The 18,725-nt window shown below is 35.3% G+C and overlaps 1 protein-coding gene across 5 annotated transcripts in view; it reads left to right on the top strand.

Moving 5' to 3' along the window:
* CEP128 (centrosomal protein 128) overlaps positions 1-18,725 on the top strand; it is a 438,638-nt gene that overhangs the window by 96,963 nt on the left and 322,950 nt on the right. For all 5 annotated transcript variants that reach the window (XM_027120216.1, XM_027120215.1, XM_027120217.1 and 2 more), the window contains 3 exons: positions 6,840-6,914; positions 8,505-8,637; positions 14,863-15,014. In XM_027120216.1, coding sequence (XP_026976017.1) covers positions 6,840-6,914; positions 8,505-8,637; positions 14,863-15,014 — 360 coding nt within the window. The remainder of the gene's footprint in view (positions 1-6,839; positions 6,915-8,504; positions 8,638-14,862; positions 15,015-18,725) is intronic.

Raw genomic sequence — 18,725 nt, 5'->3', positions numbered from 1 at the left:
TGATTTATGTCAGAGAGTGTTCTTCCTATGGTTTCCTCTAAGAGTTTTATAGTGTCCGGTCTTACATTTAGGTCTTTAATCCATTTTGAGTTTATTTTTGTGTATGGTGTTAGGGAATGTTCTAATTTCATTCTTTTACATGCAGCTGTCCAGTTTTCCCAGCACCACTTATTGAAGAGACTGTCTTTTCTCCATTATATATCCTTGCTTCCTTTGTCATAGATTAGTTGACCATAGGTGTGTGGGTTTATCTCTGGGCTTTCTATCCTGTTCCACTGAACTGTATTTCTGTTTTTCTGCCAGTACCATATTCTCTTGATTACTGTAGCTTGGTAGTACAGTGAAGTGAGGGAGTATGACTCCTCCAGCTCCATTTTTTTCCTTCAAGACTGCTTTGGCTATTCGGGGTCTTTTGTGTCTCCAAACAAATTTTAAGATTTTTTGTTCTAGTTTTGTAAAAAATGCCACTGGTAAGTTGATAGGGATTGCATTGAATCTGTAGATTGCTTTGGGTAGTATAGTCATTGTCACAATATTGATTCTTCCAATCCAAGAACATGGTATATCTCTCCATCTGTTTGTGTCATCTTTGATTTATTTCATCAGTGTCTTATAGTTTTCTGAGTACAGGTCTTTTACCTCCTTTAGTAGGTTTATTCCTAGGTATTTTATTCTTTTTGTTGCAATGGTGAATGGGATTGTTTCCTTAATTTCTCTTTCTGATCTTTCCTTGTTAGTGTATAGGAATGCAAGAGATTTCTGTGCATTAATTTTGTATCCTGCAACTTTACCAAATTCATTGGTTAGCTATAGTAGTTTTCTGGTGGCATCTTTAGGATTCTCTATGTATAGTATCATGTCATCTGCAAACAGTGACAGTTTTACTTCTTTTCCCATTTGGATTCCTTTTATTTCTTTTTCTTCTCTGATTGCTGTGGTGGCCAGGACTTCCAAAACTATATTAAATAATAGTGGTGAGAGTGGACATCGTTATCTTTTTCCTGATCTTAGAGGAAGTGCTTTCAGTTTTTCACCATTGAAGACGATGTTTGCTATGGGTTTGTCATATATGGCATTTATTATGTTGAGGTAGTTTCCCTCTGTGCCCACCTTCTGGAGAATTTTTATCATAAATGGTTGTTGAATTTTGTCAAAAGCTTTTTCTGAATCTATTGAGATGATCATATCGTTTTCTTCAATTTTTTAATATGGTGTATCACGTTGATTGATTTGTGTATATTGAAGAATCCTTGCATCCCTGGGATATATTCCACTTGATCATGGTGTATGATCTTTCAGTGTGTTTGTTAGTATTTTGTTGAGGATTTTTGCTTTGATGTTCATCAGTGATATTGGTCTGTAACTTTATTTTTTTGTAGTATCTTTGTCTGGTTTTGGTATTAGGGTGGTGGTGGCCTCATAGAATGAGTTTGGGAGCATTCCTTCCTCTGAAATTTTTTGGAAGAGTTTGAGAAGGATGGGTTTTAGCTCTTCTCTAAATGTTTCATGGAATTCACCTGTGAAATCATCTGGTCCTGCACTTTTGTTTGTTGGAAGATTTTTAATCACAGTTTCAATTTCATTACTTGTCATTGGTCTGTTCATATTTTCTGTTTCTTCCTGGTTCAGTCTTGAAAGGTTATACCTTTCTAAGAATTTGTCCATTTCTTCCAGGTTGTCCATTTTTTTGGCATAGAGTTGCTTGGAGTAGTCTCTTATGATGCTTTGTATTTCTGCAGTGTTTGTTGTAACTTCTCCTTTTTCATGTCTCATTTTACTGATTTGAGTCCTCTCCCTCTTTTTCTTGATGAGTCTGGCTAAAGGTTTATCAATGTTGTTTATCTTCTAAAAAAACCAGCTTTTAGTTTTATTGATCTTTGCTATTGTTTTCTTTGTTTCTATTTCATTTATTTCTGCTGTGATCTTTATGATTTCTTTCCTTCTACTAACTTTGGGTTTTGTTTGTTCGTCTTCCTCTAGTTCCTTTAGGTGTAAGGTTAGATTATTTATTTGAGATGTTTCTTGTGTCTTGAGGTAGGCTTGTATAGGTGTATACTTCCCTCTTAGAACTGCTTTTGCTGCATCCCATAGGTTTTGGATCGTCGTGTTTTCGTTGTAATTTGTCTCTAGGTAGTTTTCGATTTCCTCTTTGCTTTCTTCAGTGATCTCTTGGTTATTTAGTATCATACTGTTTAGCCTCCATGTGTTTGTGTTTTTTACTTTTTTCTCTCTGTAATTGATTTCTAATCTCATAGTGTTGTGGTTCTAAAAGATGCTTGATATGATTTCAGTTTTCTTACATTTATTGAGGTTTGATTTGTGACCCAAGATGTGATCTATTCTGCAAGATGTTCCATGCGCACTTGAGAAGAAAGTGTAATCTGCTGTTTTTGGATGGAATGTCCTATAAATATCAATTAAATTTATCAGGTCTATTGTGTCATTTAAAGCTTGTGTTTCCTTACGAACTTTCTGTCTGGATGACCTGTCCATCGGTGTAAGTGAGGTGTTAAAGTCCTCCACTGTTATTGTGTTACTGTCGATTTCCTCTCTTAGAGCTGTTAGCAGTTGCCTCATGTATTGAGGTGCTCCTATGCTGGGTGCATATATATCTATAATTATTATATCTTCTTCTTGGATTGATCCCTTGATCATTATGTAGTGTCCTTCCTTGTCTCTTGCTACATTCTTTATTTTAAAGTCTATTTTATCTGATATGATTATTGCTACTCCAGCTTTCTTTTGATTTCCATTTGCATGGAATATCTTTTTCCGTCCCCTCACTTTCATTCTGTATGTGTCCCTAGGTCTGAAGTGGGTCTCCTGTAGACAGCATATATATGGGTCTTGTTTTTGTATCCTTTCAGTGAGCCTGTGTCTTTTGGTTGGAGCATTTAATCCATTCACGTTTAAGGTAATTATTGATATGTATGTTCCTATTACCATTTTCTTAATTGTTATGGGTTTGTTTTTGTAGGTCCTTTTCTTCTCTTGTTTTTCCCACTTAGAGAAGTTCCTTTAGTATGTGTTGTAGAGCTGGTTTGGTGGTGCTGAATTCTCTTAGCTTTTGCTTGTCTGTAAATCTTTTGATTTCTCTGTCGAATCTGAATGAGATCCTTGCTGGGTAGAGTAATCTTGGTTGTAGGTTCTTCCCTTTCTTCACTATAAATATATCATGCCACTCCCTTCGGGCTTGTAGAGTTTCTGCTGAGAAATCAGCTGTTAACCTTATGGGAGTTTCATTGTATGTTGCCATTTTTCCCTTGTTGCTTTCAGTAATTTTTCTTTGTCTTTAATTTTTACCAATTTGATTACTATGTGTCTTGGCATGTTTCTTCTTGGATTTATCCTACCTGGGACTCTCTGTGCTCCCTGGACTTGGGTGGCTATTTCCTTTCCCATGTAAGGAAAGTGTTCGACCATAATCTCTTCAAATATTTTCTTGGGTCCTTTCTGTGTCTCTCTTCTCCTTCTGGGACCCCTATAATGCGAATGTTGTTGCATTTAGTGTTGTCCCAGAGGTCTCTTAGGCTGTCTGCATTTCTTTTCATTCTTTTTCTTTATTCTGTTCCATGGCAGTGAATTCTACCATTCTGTCTTCCAGGTCACTTATCTGTTCTTCTGCCTCAGTTATACTGCTATTGATTCCTTCTGTTGTAGTTTTCATTTCAGTTATTGTGTTGTTCATCCCTGTTTGATTGTTCTTTAATTCTTCTAGATCTTTGTTAAACATTTCTTGCATCTTCTTGATCTTTGCCTCCATTCTTTTTCTGAGGTCCTGGATCATCTTCACTATCATTATTCTGAATACTTTTTCTGGAAGGTTGCTTATCTCCACTTCATTTAGTTGTTTTTCTGGGGTTTTATCTTGTTCCTTCATCTGGTACAAAGTACTCTGCCTTTTCATCTTGTCTATCTTTCTGTGAATGTGGTTTTCCTTCCACAGGGTCAGAATTGTAGTTCTTCTTGCTTCTGCTGTCTCCCCTTTGAAAATTAACTTATCAAGTGTAATGCTGTTTGGGGCCAGTGATATTCATTGAGTACCTTGGAAAGTGTCCCTGAGGTTTTTTGTTAGAGTGCAGTGAAGACTTTATGTTTTGATGTGGAGTCACTTGGCTTGAGGGCTCTGCCACTCTCTGCTACTTGCTCTTGGAAACATACACAGGTAGTTCACTACCTTGTCTCCTGGCCGCTCTCCTTTTCTAGAGGCGAATTAAACTTGACCATTCTTTGCTGGAGAACATTTAAAGAGGTTGACTTTACTGTAGGGTTGGGAAAGACCTGTTTTTTAAAGGTTGAATATTTTGTATCTATTAATTTTTGTTATAGAAGATAGGAACAGTTACCAGCCTAGTTCCGAAAAATCCTCTATTCTCATTAAATATTAAGTATCTTTGATATGAATTCATGTCTGTGAGGCTATAGAGCGTAGCATTTTAGAGCTAGAAAGTAACTCAGAGGCCAAACAACTCTCTTCAGTTTGCAAATGAGTAGATTAAAGGCCAAGCCCAAGGTAATGAATGATAAAGTGAAATTTTGCTTCTGATATAATGTTCTTTACTCTGTATTACCTTTTCTATTTACCCTTACCTCCTTTATTTCACCAACCTATGTAAAGTTGCATGATGCGTCCATGCTGTCTTTACGGTGGTAAGCAAGGTACATCAGGTCATCACGTTTGCTCTTTGGGAGTTGTAGATGCTGATATTACCCAGGAAACATGACCAGTATGGACCCTGGTAGATTTTGAAACCATGTTGACTTCAGTGCGATTTCTTCCCTTTTTATTTATTTATAGAAACAAGAGACCAGGTCAGATAATAGTTTGTGTGGATTCTCTGCATCCACATGTACTTTATAGTTGATTTACAGTTGGCCCTTGAACAATGGGGGCTTAGGTGCCCTGACCCTCTGTGCAGTCAAAAATCCAAGTATAACATGTAGTCAGCTCTCCGTATTTGCAGTTTCTCTCTAGCCATGGTTTCACATATGTGAATTCAATCCTATAGTACTGTAGTATTTACGAGTGAAAAAAAATCCGTGTATAAGTGGACTTGTGCAGTTCAAACCCATGTTGTTCAAGGGTCAACTGTACTTTTAAAAATATGTGATAGTTATTTTATGAGCTGCTGCACACTTTTAAAAAACTTACATAACTGGATGAAAAAATTATTTTGAAATAATAATAGATTCATAGGTGTTGCAAAACAAAATGTACCATGGGCCAGTTATTCTCAGTGATAACATTTTCTATAATTGCCATCCAACATCAAAACCTGGAAATTGACACTTGCAATGCACAGAGCTTATGCAGATTTCACCAGCTTTATGTGTATACTCATTTGTGTGTTAAGTGTGTGTTTGTGTACTTCTATGCAGTTTTATCTCATGAGTCTCAATCTTATTGCCGCGATAGTCAAAATACAGAACTGTTCCATCACCACAGTGTTCCCTCATGCTACTCCTTAATAGTCACACCTTCCACATGTACAATTTCTGAAAGACTAATGTATAGATAGTAGTTTGTTCAAATGAAATGATAATTTAGGATAACTGTTACAAATCTAAGCACTTAATAACATCTTAATATAAATTTGTGATTTCACAAAACAACCTTACCCTTACAAAGTGCAAACATGTCCAGCATATGTAAGCTGTGGATTTTTAACAAAAGTGTCCCATCTGTAGGGGAGGAAAAATAATTTTCCCTTTACCCTTCTAGGTTCTTTGGCTGGTATAATAATTAAATTGACATAAAACAGATTAACAGGAGAAAAACAAGTTTAATTTTGTATGTATGGGAGCCCCATAAAAATATGAGACTCAAAGACAGCCAGGCAGTTGAGGCTTATCTACCATCCTGAACGAAGGCAAGGAATAGGGGCTTGGGGCTTCAAAGGGGAGGAACACAGTTCACAGGAAGATGAGAAGAGTATATGTATGGTAAACAAATGTTTGCCCTGCCGTGAAGAGGTCTTTCAGATATAGAAAGTTATCTTTGGTAACAACTCTCTTTCTGGTACAGACCTCCTTTTTAAGTTTTTAAGTGCAATTTAGGGGAAGGTAAAAAGCTTTTCCTGAATCTGTTGGGTTTTGATTGCCATCAGCTCAGAATAATACTTGTGCCAAGAGGCATATTTTGGAGTGGCATATTCTTCTCCCCTTCACATTCTGTTATATTTTTCAGCTTGAGGTAAGCGAAGCATGTTGACTTTGTAGGGTATTTAGTCACCTAACTGGCACATTTTCTGTGGATGCTTATCTAATGGCAATATTATTAGGGAAATTTAAAATATCTTATTCTGATTAAAATTTTTAGAAATGTTAGGAATATTGGAAATATTAGGAATATAAGAATATTAAGAATATAAAAAATAACCAATTGGATGAAATACACTTTGAGTCATTGGGTCCCTGAAATTTTTATTCTAATTTTGTTCGTATGATACTACATGTAGTAATTTAAAGAAAAAACTGCTTCAGAATTTACATTAAAATGATTTAGAACTGAAGGGATCTCAGATTATCTAATATAAAATCCTTAATTTAGAGGTGACAGGAGGCCTAAGGAAAAGAGATTTAAATGGGGGTCATAATTGAGATGGAACTGACTGGAGCCAAGACCTCCTGCAGTCTGGTCTGGTTCACTTTTTGTTATTTAATTACCATTATTTTAATGGGAGCATTGATATATGTTTATAGCAAGATATTTTTCCTTTTATGTTAGCTGTAAAAATCTGAAAACTTTTTCACTTTTCTCCTCTTAAACTGAGCCTGTAATAGTTTAGTTATTTTCTGCCCCATTGGACATTTTTCCTTATTCTTTGTTGAAACTCTAGCTTGAACAGGAATTGGAGCTATCTCGAAGGTTATTGAATCAGTCAGAAGGCAGCAGAGAAGCACTTTTGCATCAGGTAAGTCTATGCAAGCTATGATAATCTGCTTTAAATTAAATCAGGATTGAGTCTCTTTCCCTATTAAATGTCTTTGTGAAAGGGAAAAAAACCTTAGATCTAGAAGTATTTTTCCTTAAGGAATGTATATTAACACACATAAGCAAAAGATGAAATCCTTTCAGGAAGATTCAGAGAAAGCCAATATAAAACACCAGCCCAGGTTCCCACTGTGACAGCATATCTTGCTGATTGCTTTTCCAGTTTAGGAATCATCTCTCTTAGCATAACCAGTGTAAAAGTGAGACTGGATGTGTAAGATAAAATTTTCCCAGGAGCTTAATTTTATTCAAGGAGACGTAGAGAGTGAAGGCGGAAGTAAAATACATAAAACAAACCTTGCATGTTCAAGTTACTTTGAATGCATCACTGTCTTATATTCGCATTTTCAAGCTGCTACCTGCCCTGCTTCCTTTTAACCAGAGATAAGGCTTAATTTTAAAGCATAACATTTTGCAGCCCATTAGCCAATAATAGGAGTTTGGTGCTTCTGATATCTAAAGTTCAGTAACTTGAAATAGCGATTTTATACACATTGGGTAAAGGCATGTGGGTTTCTAACTACCTTTCTGCCTGTGTTTAATATAAATTGCAATTGTAACTTCCTCTGTTTTGAAGTGTGGCTTACATAACTCACTACATAATATGCTAGGCAGGCAAAGTTGTCAGACATCTTAGACGTTCAGAAGGAGTATTACGTTTTGACAGTTAATCCTGAAGCATCTGAAACACCGTAGCTCCTGTTTTACAAAATGTTTAAAAATGTGTAATGGCTTTGTTTTGCAGCCAGTGGTCCAATGGAATTAATGTTGGCAGAGTTTAGAGTTTCTTTTTTGGAAGTTTATATTTGTATTCATTTCCTTCTGATTTTTTTTTTTTTGAACTCTGCCTTGTAATTTCTAATCTTATCTTTTGAAATAAGAGATTTATGTGTTAAAGTTGTCATTGTGACTTTACCTGAGTCTCTGCCACTGCTGACTTGTTTAAAGGTCATTGTGGACATGCTTGCTAGTCTCCAGATATACAAAGAAGAATAAAATGGTACCTTACCTCAAGGAGTTTATAGTTTATTCAACAGCTTTTATTGCTTATTTATTTTGAGCAGTACTTTGATATCACAGTGTGCTAAATTGTGATCATTTCATTTGACTTTACCAACCAATAGACTATGTTCACATGAAAGAGAATAAGTGAAAAATATAAAAATGTATAGTACTTAATTGGAGGTAGTTTGGGTTAATAACAGTAGAGTGGACTGAGGTGAAAATAGGGATTTAAAAAAAGTGTGGTCAAATTCTTTGTCACAGTAGACACAGAGAAGGGGAAAGAACATTCATTGTTTGTGGAAGGAATGGGAGGAATAAAGAAATGGAGCAAGAGACTGTTCCACTGTGCTTGGCATAACAAGGAGATTAACTTGGCTTCAACTTGTGCTTACAGTAGCCCATTGGAAGTAAATTTTTTTTCCCTAGAAAAATAATTTGTAAGTTCAGTTATTCTTTTCCTGCTTTTAAAACTGATAAAATTTCATTTTTGACTATGTGTATTTAGGTAGAAGAACTCCGTACACAACTCATGAAAGCAGAAGGTGATCAAAAAGGCTTAGTACATCAAGTATCTCAGATTTCCAAGCAACAGTCAAACTATCAGGACGAACAAGAAGTTGACTGGAGGTTTAGAAGAGGTATCATTCTGATTTGTAAATGTCTGGGGCTTTTTTGATCTTTCTTAAATATTTCCCATTTTCAGAATTGCTTTCCTTATGTTATATATTCTTTTCATCCTATTTCTTGATCTACTACAAGGTTTTCCAAGTTAATCATAATTTAGCATCCAGTTTTTTTAAAACAGACTTAATTTTTTAATTTTATGTTTATAGCACTATTGAGCAGAAGGTACAGAGATTTCCCATGTACCCCTGCTCCCACATGTCACAGCTTCCCCCACCATCAACACCCCTCTCCACAGTGGTACACTTGTTATAACTGATGAACCCTACATTGACACATCATTGTCATCCGAAGTCTGTATTTTACATTAGGGTTCACTCTTGTTGTGTGCTCTACAGGATTGGACAAACATAATGACATGTATCCACCATTATAGTATCATAGAGTAGTTTCACTGTCTTAAAAATCCTCTGTTTTTCATTATTCATCCCTCTCTCCCCTAACTTCTGGCAAGTACTGATCTTTTTATTGTTTCCATAGTTTTGCCTTTCCCAGAACCTAGTATGGTTGGAATCATACAGTGTGTAGCCTTTTCAGATTGGCTTCTTTTACTTAGTAATATGCCTCTAAGTTTCCTCCATGTCTTTTCATGGCTTGGTAGCTCTTTTAAAAAAATTTTTTTTTAAAGCACTGCATAATATTTCATTGTTGGATGTACCACTGTTTATTTATCCGTTCACATACAGAAGTCCATCTTGGTTGCTTCCAAGTTTTGGTGATTATGAATACAACTGCTGTAAACTAAATGTCTGCGTCCAGATTTTTGTGTGGATGTAAGTTTTCATCTCTTTTGGATAAATACCAAAGAGTGTGATTGCTCGACTAGATGCCAAGAGTACGTTTAGTTTTGTAAGAATCTTCCAAACTGTCTTCCAGAATGGCTATATCATTTTTCCCTCTACCAGCAGTGAATGAGATTTCCCGTTGTTCTGTATCCTTGTCAACATTTGAAGTTGTCAGTGTTCTGGATTTTGGCCATTCAGATAGGTTTGTAGTGGCATATCATTGTTGTTTTAATTTGCATTTCCCTCATAACATGTGGTGTGGAGCACTATTCATATGCTTATTTGCCATATGTGTATTTTTTTTGGTGAGATATTCATTAAAGTCTTTGGCCCATTTCTTAGTATGGTTTTCTTATTGTTTTATTCTTATTTGTTTCTTGTTTGTTTTCTTATTGTTAATTTTAAGAGTCCTTTTATATTTTGGATAGCAGTTCTTTATCAGATATGTCTTTGCAAATAATTTCTCATAGTCTGTGGCTTGTCTTTTCATTCTCTTGACAATGTCTTTCACAGAGCTGAAATTTTTAATGAAGTCCAGCTTGTCATTTCTTTCTGTGACTTTGGTGTTGCATCTAAAAAGCCATCACCAAACCCCAAATCATTCTCTTATCTTCTAAGAGTTTTATAATTTTACATTTTACATTAAATCTGTGATCTATTTTGAATTAATTTTTGTGAAAGGTTTAAGATCTGTGTCTAGATTCATTTTTTTGCATGCAGGCCTTCAGTTCTAGCACCATTTGTTGAAAAACTATCTTTTCTCCATTGTATTGCCTTTGCTCCTTAGGCAAAGATCAGTTGACTGTCTTTATGTGGGCCTACTTCTGGACTCTCTATTCTGTCCCATGTATCTACCTGACCATTTTTTTTCTTTTTTGCGAGTACCACACTGTTTTGTTGGATAGTGTCAGTCCTCTAATTCTTTTCTTCTCCTTCAATACTGCACTGGCTATTCTGGATTCTTTGCCATTCCATGTAACTTTAGAATCAGGTTGTCAAAATACAAAAAATAACTTGCTGGGATTTTGATTGCGCTTGCATTGCTTCTATTGATGAAGTTGGGAAGAACTGACATTTTGACAATATTGAATCTTTCTGTCCATGAACATGGAATATCTCTCCATTTATTTTGTTAATCTTTGATTTCTTTCATCAGAGTTTGGTAGTTTTCATCATATATATTTTGTTAGATTTATACCTAAGTATTTAATTTTTTGTGGATGCTAATGTAAATGGTATTGTCTTTAATTTCAAATTTCACTTGTTTTTTGCTGATATTAGCATCCAATTTTAATGTCTTCTCTTCTTGATTTTTAAACCCATTTCTGTTGTCAGACCTGCTTATCTCATGAGTCTTTCTTTTAGAAAGAGACAGCAAGGCAGTAGTGGAATTTTTTTCAGATTCGTACACACACACACACATTTTTTTCCCCAATATATGCATACAATTAAGATTCTATCTTTTTGTTACTTGGAGATTGGTGGCGAAATTTAATCACATTGTAGAAGTGGTTATGAACAATATGACTGGCTTTTTCTTATGTTGATTAGGAAGACTTTGTGTTTGAAAACTGTTAGAATGCTTTTTCAGTGGAGGTATTGATTTAGGCTGTGGAATTTAATTACTCTGGATGTATTTCTTTTTGAAAGTTTGTGTTTAACAGAAATGGTGATACTGAAATTTTATAATGGTTTCTGGTAGACTATTTCAGACTATTTAAATATTAATGCTTCTTACTCAGATGCCTAAATTACTGTAGAAACTCTTGTAAGCATCTGATGTTACAAATTCCCCAGATTCCCTACACATAACTCAATATGTTGCCTAAGTTAGAATTTCCACATTGCCAGAAAATCTTCACTGGATGGCAAATTTTGACATACCTATCCTAATATATTTGCATGCCATTAAGTTCGCTTAAGTTTCATTTGATGTTGTAATTTAATCATATTTTAACATCAAATACTTTAAAATTTATTTTTAACAGTAAAATATAAGGTATTAGATTATTCATCAAAATTTCATAAAGATGCACATAAGAACTCTCATTTTGTTTGGAAAAAGATCCTGTGGTACATTTGTTATATGTTTTGTTGTCTCATAAAATCTAGTTATTTTTGGTGTCTTTGAGGACTAGAAGAATCTCTTTTTTTTAACTACTTCCCAGGTTAAAAAAAAAAAACGCTTGAAGTTCTCTTGTCATTGTGACAGTGGACTTCTTCACCTTCTTTTAACAATTCTAGAGTTTTCATCTTTATAGAATACTTGTATTATTTTAAAAAATTCTACATAAGAAATTACACTCATCACGCTCTGCTTGCTGTTTGTTCCTCTACCCACTGTGAAATGACTTCCACTTCTACTTCTAAAATTGACTTTGCTTAGTTTACTAGTGGTCTTCTCTGTCAAATTCAAAGGAATCTTTCCATTACTTGCCTTACTTGACTCCTGTTTGTTTCCTCTTAGAACTCTTCCACTGACTTCATTGTTCCTACTCTTTCCTGGTTCTTCTGTCTTAATTGCTTTCAGTCTTTGTATTTGAATCTTTTCCTTTTGTTTACAGTTTGCCTTTTAAATGCCTCTGTTGTCTAGAATCCTATTTATGGTTTTTCTCACTTAGTACCTCTCCCTAGGGGTTGTTATTTAATCTTATGCCTTAGCTATCACCTACAAACGATGATCCCTAAATCTGGCTCATCTCACTCTCCTAACCTTCAGCCCTCCAGATGGAGTTGTTCATTGGGCATCAATATATGCCTTTCCAGAATGCTCAGTCAGCCGATTTACAACTGAATTCATCCTTTCCTCAAAACCTGTTTTTATTTCCTATCTTAATTGATCGTATCATTCTTTATCCAGATAAGCCTAAAATACAAAGAATATCCAAACTTATTCCTTCTCACCTCCATCTAATTAGTCTCTACGTCCTGTCTATTTGTAGATCCTGATATCTCTTGAAGTTGCTTCTTTCTTATTCCCCCTAGCCCATTTTAGGCATGCTTCATCTCATCTCTGTTACCCTCTTAACTTGTCTTACTCTGTTGAATAGCTTGTCTGTGATCTGTCTTCTGTACTGCTACTAAAGAGACCCTTCTAAGACACACACCTTTCATGTTATTCTCTTGATTAAAACCTCTCATTATAATTTATTGAGTTCTTACAGGGCATTATGCTACTCATTTTACACTGTCTCCTTTAGTTCTTACAACTATTCTATGAGGGGGGAATATTCTTACTTCCATTTTAATGACTTAAAAAAAAGACTAAAGAACAAAGAAATTGAGTGCCTTGCTTAAAGTTACATTTGTTGGAAGTAGCAGACCAAATCTTTTTTCTACCCAGACTTGAACTCTTAACTGCTATCCTGTACTGACCCATCATTGTTTGTAGCAAGAGTTCTTTAAAATGGAGCATATAACCCACTGGGTGTGGGAGGAGAGTGTTTGTAACACTATATTTTATACTTTATGTTTTAAGTATTTTAATTTTGATAAATGTTTCATTATATATGTATATATGTGTGTATATCTATATATTTATATATATCCACACTCATGTTTTATATCTATATTATGAAACATATCAAAGTATTATGTCATCACACCAAATACATATGTGTTTTATAAATATACATATATGTATGTGTTTATACACATATTCATATGTATTATCTCCATAATTTGTATAATATATTCATACTAATGTTAATTTGTATATGTATGTATACACTAATGTTATATATATCATGAAACATGTCTATGTCTATGTAGATAGGTACTATAGAGAGATATATGCACACACATATGCATATATAAATTTATAAAATAAAAAATGTATTTATAAGATGAATGAATGTATATATTTGTCAAATGAATAAATACATTTACACATAAAAATATGCATATTTTCACGTTGAAGACGTAGCAGGGGTGGGCAGAGTATGGCCCATGGGCCAAATCCAGACCACCCCCTGTTTTTGTAAAGAAACTTCATTGGACTAAAGCTCCTCCCATTCATTTATGCATTGTCCAGGTCACTTTTGTAATTTAATAACAGAGATAAGTAGTTGTGACAGAGACCATATAGCTAAAATATTTACTATCTGACCCTTTACAGAAAATGTTTGTTAACTCCTGGTCTGTAGGCTAATTTCTAAGCTCCCTGGCAATGCATAACTCCCTGCCGACTCTCCTGTTTCCCTCCCTCATACGTATTAGCTGTGTAGAACTCCTGTGTGTGCAGTTACCTGAATATGAAATCCAATATTGTTCCTCTATGCTTTATGCTGTTTCCTTTCCGTGAAATATCACCCCAACTTCATCTCCTTTGCTTGGTGAAATTTTGTACCTATTTTTTAGAACTACCATAGTAACCAGTTTTTCCTACCTCAGTTTCTCATTAAGATAGAATTAATCATTCTATCCTTTGGACTATTTTTGTATAATAACCATTTATTATACAGAAATTATACAGATATAGAGAACTGTTTGTCTAGTATCTATAAGTGCTCTTATCACACTATTAAAATACCTATGTATCTTTCATCCAAAATGTACAATTTTGACATTTTAATATTTCTGAAGTTAGCATGTGTCTTACACATGATCTATAAATTGGATTTGCTAGTGTCTCCTTCCTTCTTTCCTATTCTGGAAAGGAAGCTACTAGAAAAAGAGTAGTTTTAAATTGATAATATATGTTCCAATTTTTGACATCTTAAATTCATGGAAGTACTTTATTTTTATGTTTTCTTTCTATTCTTGGAGTGCAAGCTCATTGAGAAAAGGATTTTTGTGTTATTTATCTTTGAAAAAGATGGTGTTAACAGTGCCCTGTTCATCATATACCAAGTATTTCATGTTGGACTAAAAATAAATACTAAGTCAATTTATATTGTTCAGTGATACAATTGTAGGTAGTAGTCTCCAGAATTAATAGATTAGAGGTCATAACACAATCAGAATTTAGCAGCATCATTTGTTTACGTTGCAAGAAAAGTGTTTTGTTGTGTGAACTTCAGTAACTTCAGTTAGGTGGAGAAGCTTAGTTGAAAATTCTTTCAGTATTTTTGTTTTAGAGTTTGGGGGTAATACAGGAATGTAAGGCAAATTAAAGAAAAAATGCATAGAATTTTCTTGAAATAAATTGTACTAGAAATCAGATAACACTTTAGTATCAAAATGTGATAATATTGGATGACACAGCAATGTGTATATTTTAGAAAACTGTGTGAGACTTGAAACAATAGAATGACAAATTCTGAGAAGTCTGTTGGGTGACAGTGACAATTAATAAGTGGATTGTATTAGGTAGAATATTAAAACATACCATTCGAAAGTACATTATCCTGTGAGTAACGATCAACCATCAAGCTTTACATTTTCTCTTTTAAGGGGTTGAGCGGGAAAAAGAGGATCTGGAGAAGCAGATGTCAGATTGGAGAGTGCAGCTGAACTTCAGTGCAATGGCATCTGAGTTAGAGGAAGTGAAGCGGTGCTTGGAGCGAAAAGACAAGGAGAGAGTACATTTGGCAGCACAAGTAGAGGTGACTTTGCTGTTTTTAAGCTGTATTCAAAGGACTTCAGTTCTGTTTCATAGAATTGCTTAATGAAATTTTAATATAAAGATTGTGATTGTTTTATGAACTCTAGTTTGGATATAGATAAGGTAACGTTATATAGATGACCACTTTAATTACATACAAAAATTTCTATGAATTCATTTCTCTTCATTGGGACCTCAAAGTCAGGATACCTATCAAACTTGAAAATATTCTTGTTCCAGTAGCAATTGAGCCCATCCCTCAGACAGAGGGTCCTTTTTTCTTTGAAGGAACAGTTATTTGGGGGGTGAAACTGGCAGAAGGCACAGCAAAAAGTTATTACTGATATTTTTTCTTTGGAAACATAAAGGGTTTCAAATCTCCAGCTGTTTTCCATGAGGTAGAGTTGTGATGCCTCCATCAATTTAGAGTTGTGTAGTAGTCATGAATGATGTGGTAACCATGAGTGAAGTGTAACTAGGCAGCTACCGTTTCCAGGTTGCCTTTTATCTAGCACAGATAGCATAAGTATTAGAAAATATTAAAAACCAAAGGAGAGAACTTCATAAAAAGAAAATGGCTTAATTCCTATTTTAATTATGCAAATTAGATCAAACATGGAGGACACGTTTGGAAATAGATATGTATCAGTCTTACTCTGTTCTTATTAGGGAAGTTGTGTTCTAATTGTAATAAGTTGCCACATTTGAAGAATTTACTAAATAATAATGAAAGGTAGAAAATTGGTGTTAAAAGCATATAACTTTATATAATCCCAAGGCAATATTTAATGTTACTGCAGTCTGAGTTTCTCTTTCATCTTGTCTGTGCATCAATAGAAAATGTATTTTAATTAATCAATTAATTAGTTAGCTTTAAGCTGATAGTTAAGTTTAAACACAGTCTAAAATCTCTACATTTTTTATTCCCCCCCACCATGTTTTATGTTTTTGACGTCAAATTTTACATCTTTTTGTGTATCCTTAACTCTTTATTGTAGTTACAGTTGATTTTCTGACTTGTCTTTTAACCTTCCACTAGCTTTTTAAGTGGTTGATTCACTGCCTTTACTATATATTTTCCTTCACCAGTAAGGTTTTTTCCTTTCATATATTTTCCTACCTTTATAGGGCCTTTCCTTTTTCACCTAAAGAAGTTCCTTTAACATTTCTTGGAAGGCTGGTTTAGTGGTGTTAACCTCTTCTTAGTTTTTGCTTGTCTGGGAAACTCTTTCTCTCTCCTTCAATTCTGAGTAACTTTGCCACATGAATATCCTTGGTTGTAGGTGTTTTTCCTCTCATCACTTTAAATAAAATATATCATGCCACTCCCTTCTGGCCTGCAATGTTTCTGCTGAGAAATCAGGTGGTAGCTTTATGGGGCTTCCCTTGTATGTGACTTGATTTTTTTTTTTTTTTTTTTTGCTGCCTTTAAAATTCTCTCTTTAACTTTTACTGTTTTAATTATGGTGTGTCTTGGTGTGGATCTCTTTGGGTTCATCGTGTTTGGGATTTTCTTTGTTTCCTGGACCTGGATGTCTGTTTCTTCCGGCAGGTTACATTTTCAGCCGTTATTTCATCAAATACATTTTCTACCCCTTTCTTTCTCCTCTCCTTCTGGCACCTCTGTAATGTGAATGTTACTATGCTTGATGTTATCTTAGAGGTCTGTTAAGCTCTCCTCATTTGTAAACATTCTCTTTTCTTTTTGCTGTTCTGACTTAGTGATTTCAGCTATTCTGTTTTCCAGGTTGCTTACATATTCTTCTGCATCACCTCATCTGCAGTTGATCACCTCTAGTGTATTTTTCATTTCAGTTATTGTATTCTTCACCTCTGATTCCTTCTTTTTTATATTTTCTAATTCTTCTTTGAAGTTCTAATTGTGTTCTTCCGTTCTTCTCCCAAGTTCAGTGAGCATTTTTATGATCATTGCTTTAAACTCTGTATCAGGTAAATTACTTACCTTGATTTCATTAAAGTTTTGTGGTTTTTTTTCCTGGGGTTTTATTTTGTTCTTTTGTTTGGAACAGAGTCCTCAGTCTTCTCATTTTGCTTGACTTTCTGTGTTTGTCTCCATGAATTAAGAGAAACAGTTACCTCTCCATGTCTTGAAGATGTGTCCTTGTGGAGGAGTGTCTTTATACAGACTATGTATGTCCAGTGGCTTTTATGGAAGGGCTGGAGCCGAAGTGATCCTGGGCTTCTCCTGGGGTGTACTGGGGGCTGCTCCCTGGTGGTAGGGGTGCTGGAGCTGGAGCCGTGTGGGCTGGGGCTTCGCCCAAGGCCCATAGAGGGCCACCACCTTGGCAAGGGAGCTGGAGCCAGAGGGGCTAGAGTTGGAGCCCAGCATGAACCGAGGCTTCTCCAGGGGTGTGCCAGGGATTGCCGCCTTGGTGGGGGACTGGAGAGGGAGGATTATGTGGGCTGGGGGGGTCTGATGAGGCAGTCTTGGCAGGACAGCTAGGGTGTCAGGCACTTGTCACTCTGCTGCCTCTGTTCTGGGGCTTGGAGTAAGTTTGTGTTGCCAGTCTTTAAGAGCAAAGTCTCAGTTTTCTACAGCCCTCCAGCTCTCCTGGCTGTAAGCCCTGCTGGTTTTCAAAACCAGTTATGGGGGCTTGTCTTCCAGGTGCCAGTCTGAAGGGCTGGGGTACCCGAAGTTGGGACTGAACCCCTTCCTCCTTAGGGAGGACCTCTGAGTTTGTGACGTCTCCTTTCTCTTTTGGGTCACCTGCTGGGGGCTGACCTTCTGGGTTCTGACTAAATTACTTCTCTTCCCCTTGTACCTATCTTGGTGTGGTTTTCTTTCTTTATATCCTTAATTGTGGAAGAGCTACTCTGCTAGTCTTCAGGTCATTCTCAGAGATAGTTGTTCTATAAGTAGTTGTAGTTTTCGTGTGTCCTTGGGAGGAGGTGAGCTGAAGGTCTTTCTACTCCGCCATCTTGATCTTGCCTTCCTCTCTACATGTTTAATAAATTCTTACTAGAAATATTCTCAGAGCAGTTGTAATTGTAGGAGTTTTAAAGGTTTTTTATGAGAATTATTTAGCCTTTTATTCTGCTGAAAAATGTGGTAAAATATATGATTATTTTGTCAAAGTTAAATATTAAAAAAAAAAAAAAACTATGCTAATGATGCCAGAGGTAGAAAAATCTCTTTGCTCAGTTGTTTAAAACCACATGTTGGTCTGTCCTCCCTCCCTCCTTCCTCTTCTCCCTTCCTTCCCATTGTTTCTTTTTATTTACCATTTATGGAATAAATTGAAAAAACCTTAAGCATGTAGACATTTAAAAATTATTTATAATGTAATAATGCTCTCATTGAAAGAGGCTGGCTTTCCCTAAAGTCCTAAATTAATAGTTCTTTTACATTTTCACATGTGTTACCAGAAGAGTTGGAATTCTCTTGGGTTAGTTGGGAGAGGTTGTATAGATTTGGATATGAAACACATTTGGAGAGAAAGATTGAACATTTACTCACATATGAAATAGTTAATGACCATCTGTTACATGCCAGGCACTGTTCTAGTTACTGGTGACATAGCAATGAACAAAACCCCCTCAGATTTCCCTGTTCTATGAAGATGATATTCTAAAATTGACATAGAATGTTCTTTGAGTTTGTTGCAAGTATAATTGAAATTCCTTTTGGGGGATGAAATATTTTTTTCCTAATTTCCATTGAAAAGGATATCACAAAAAGACATTGTTCATC

The sequence above is a fragment of the Aethalodelphis obliquidens genome, unplaced genomic scaffold, assembly GCF_003676395.1.
Source record: "Aethalodelphis obliquidens isolate GAN/ISIS:26980383/991018 unplaced genomic scaffold, ASM367639v1 scaffold21, whole genome shotgun sequence".
Classification (NCBI taxonomy): Eukaryota; Metazoa; Chordata; class Mammalia; order Artiodactyla; family Delphinidae; genus Aethalodelphis; species Aethalodelphis obliquidens.
The sequence above is the reverse complement of the archived record's forward strand: the minus strand, read 5'-3'. Positions and strand labels throughout refer to the sequence as shown.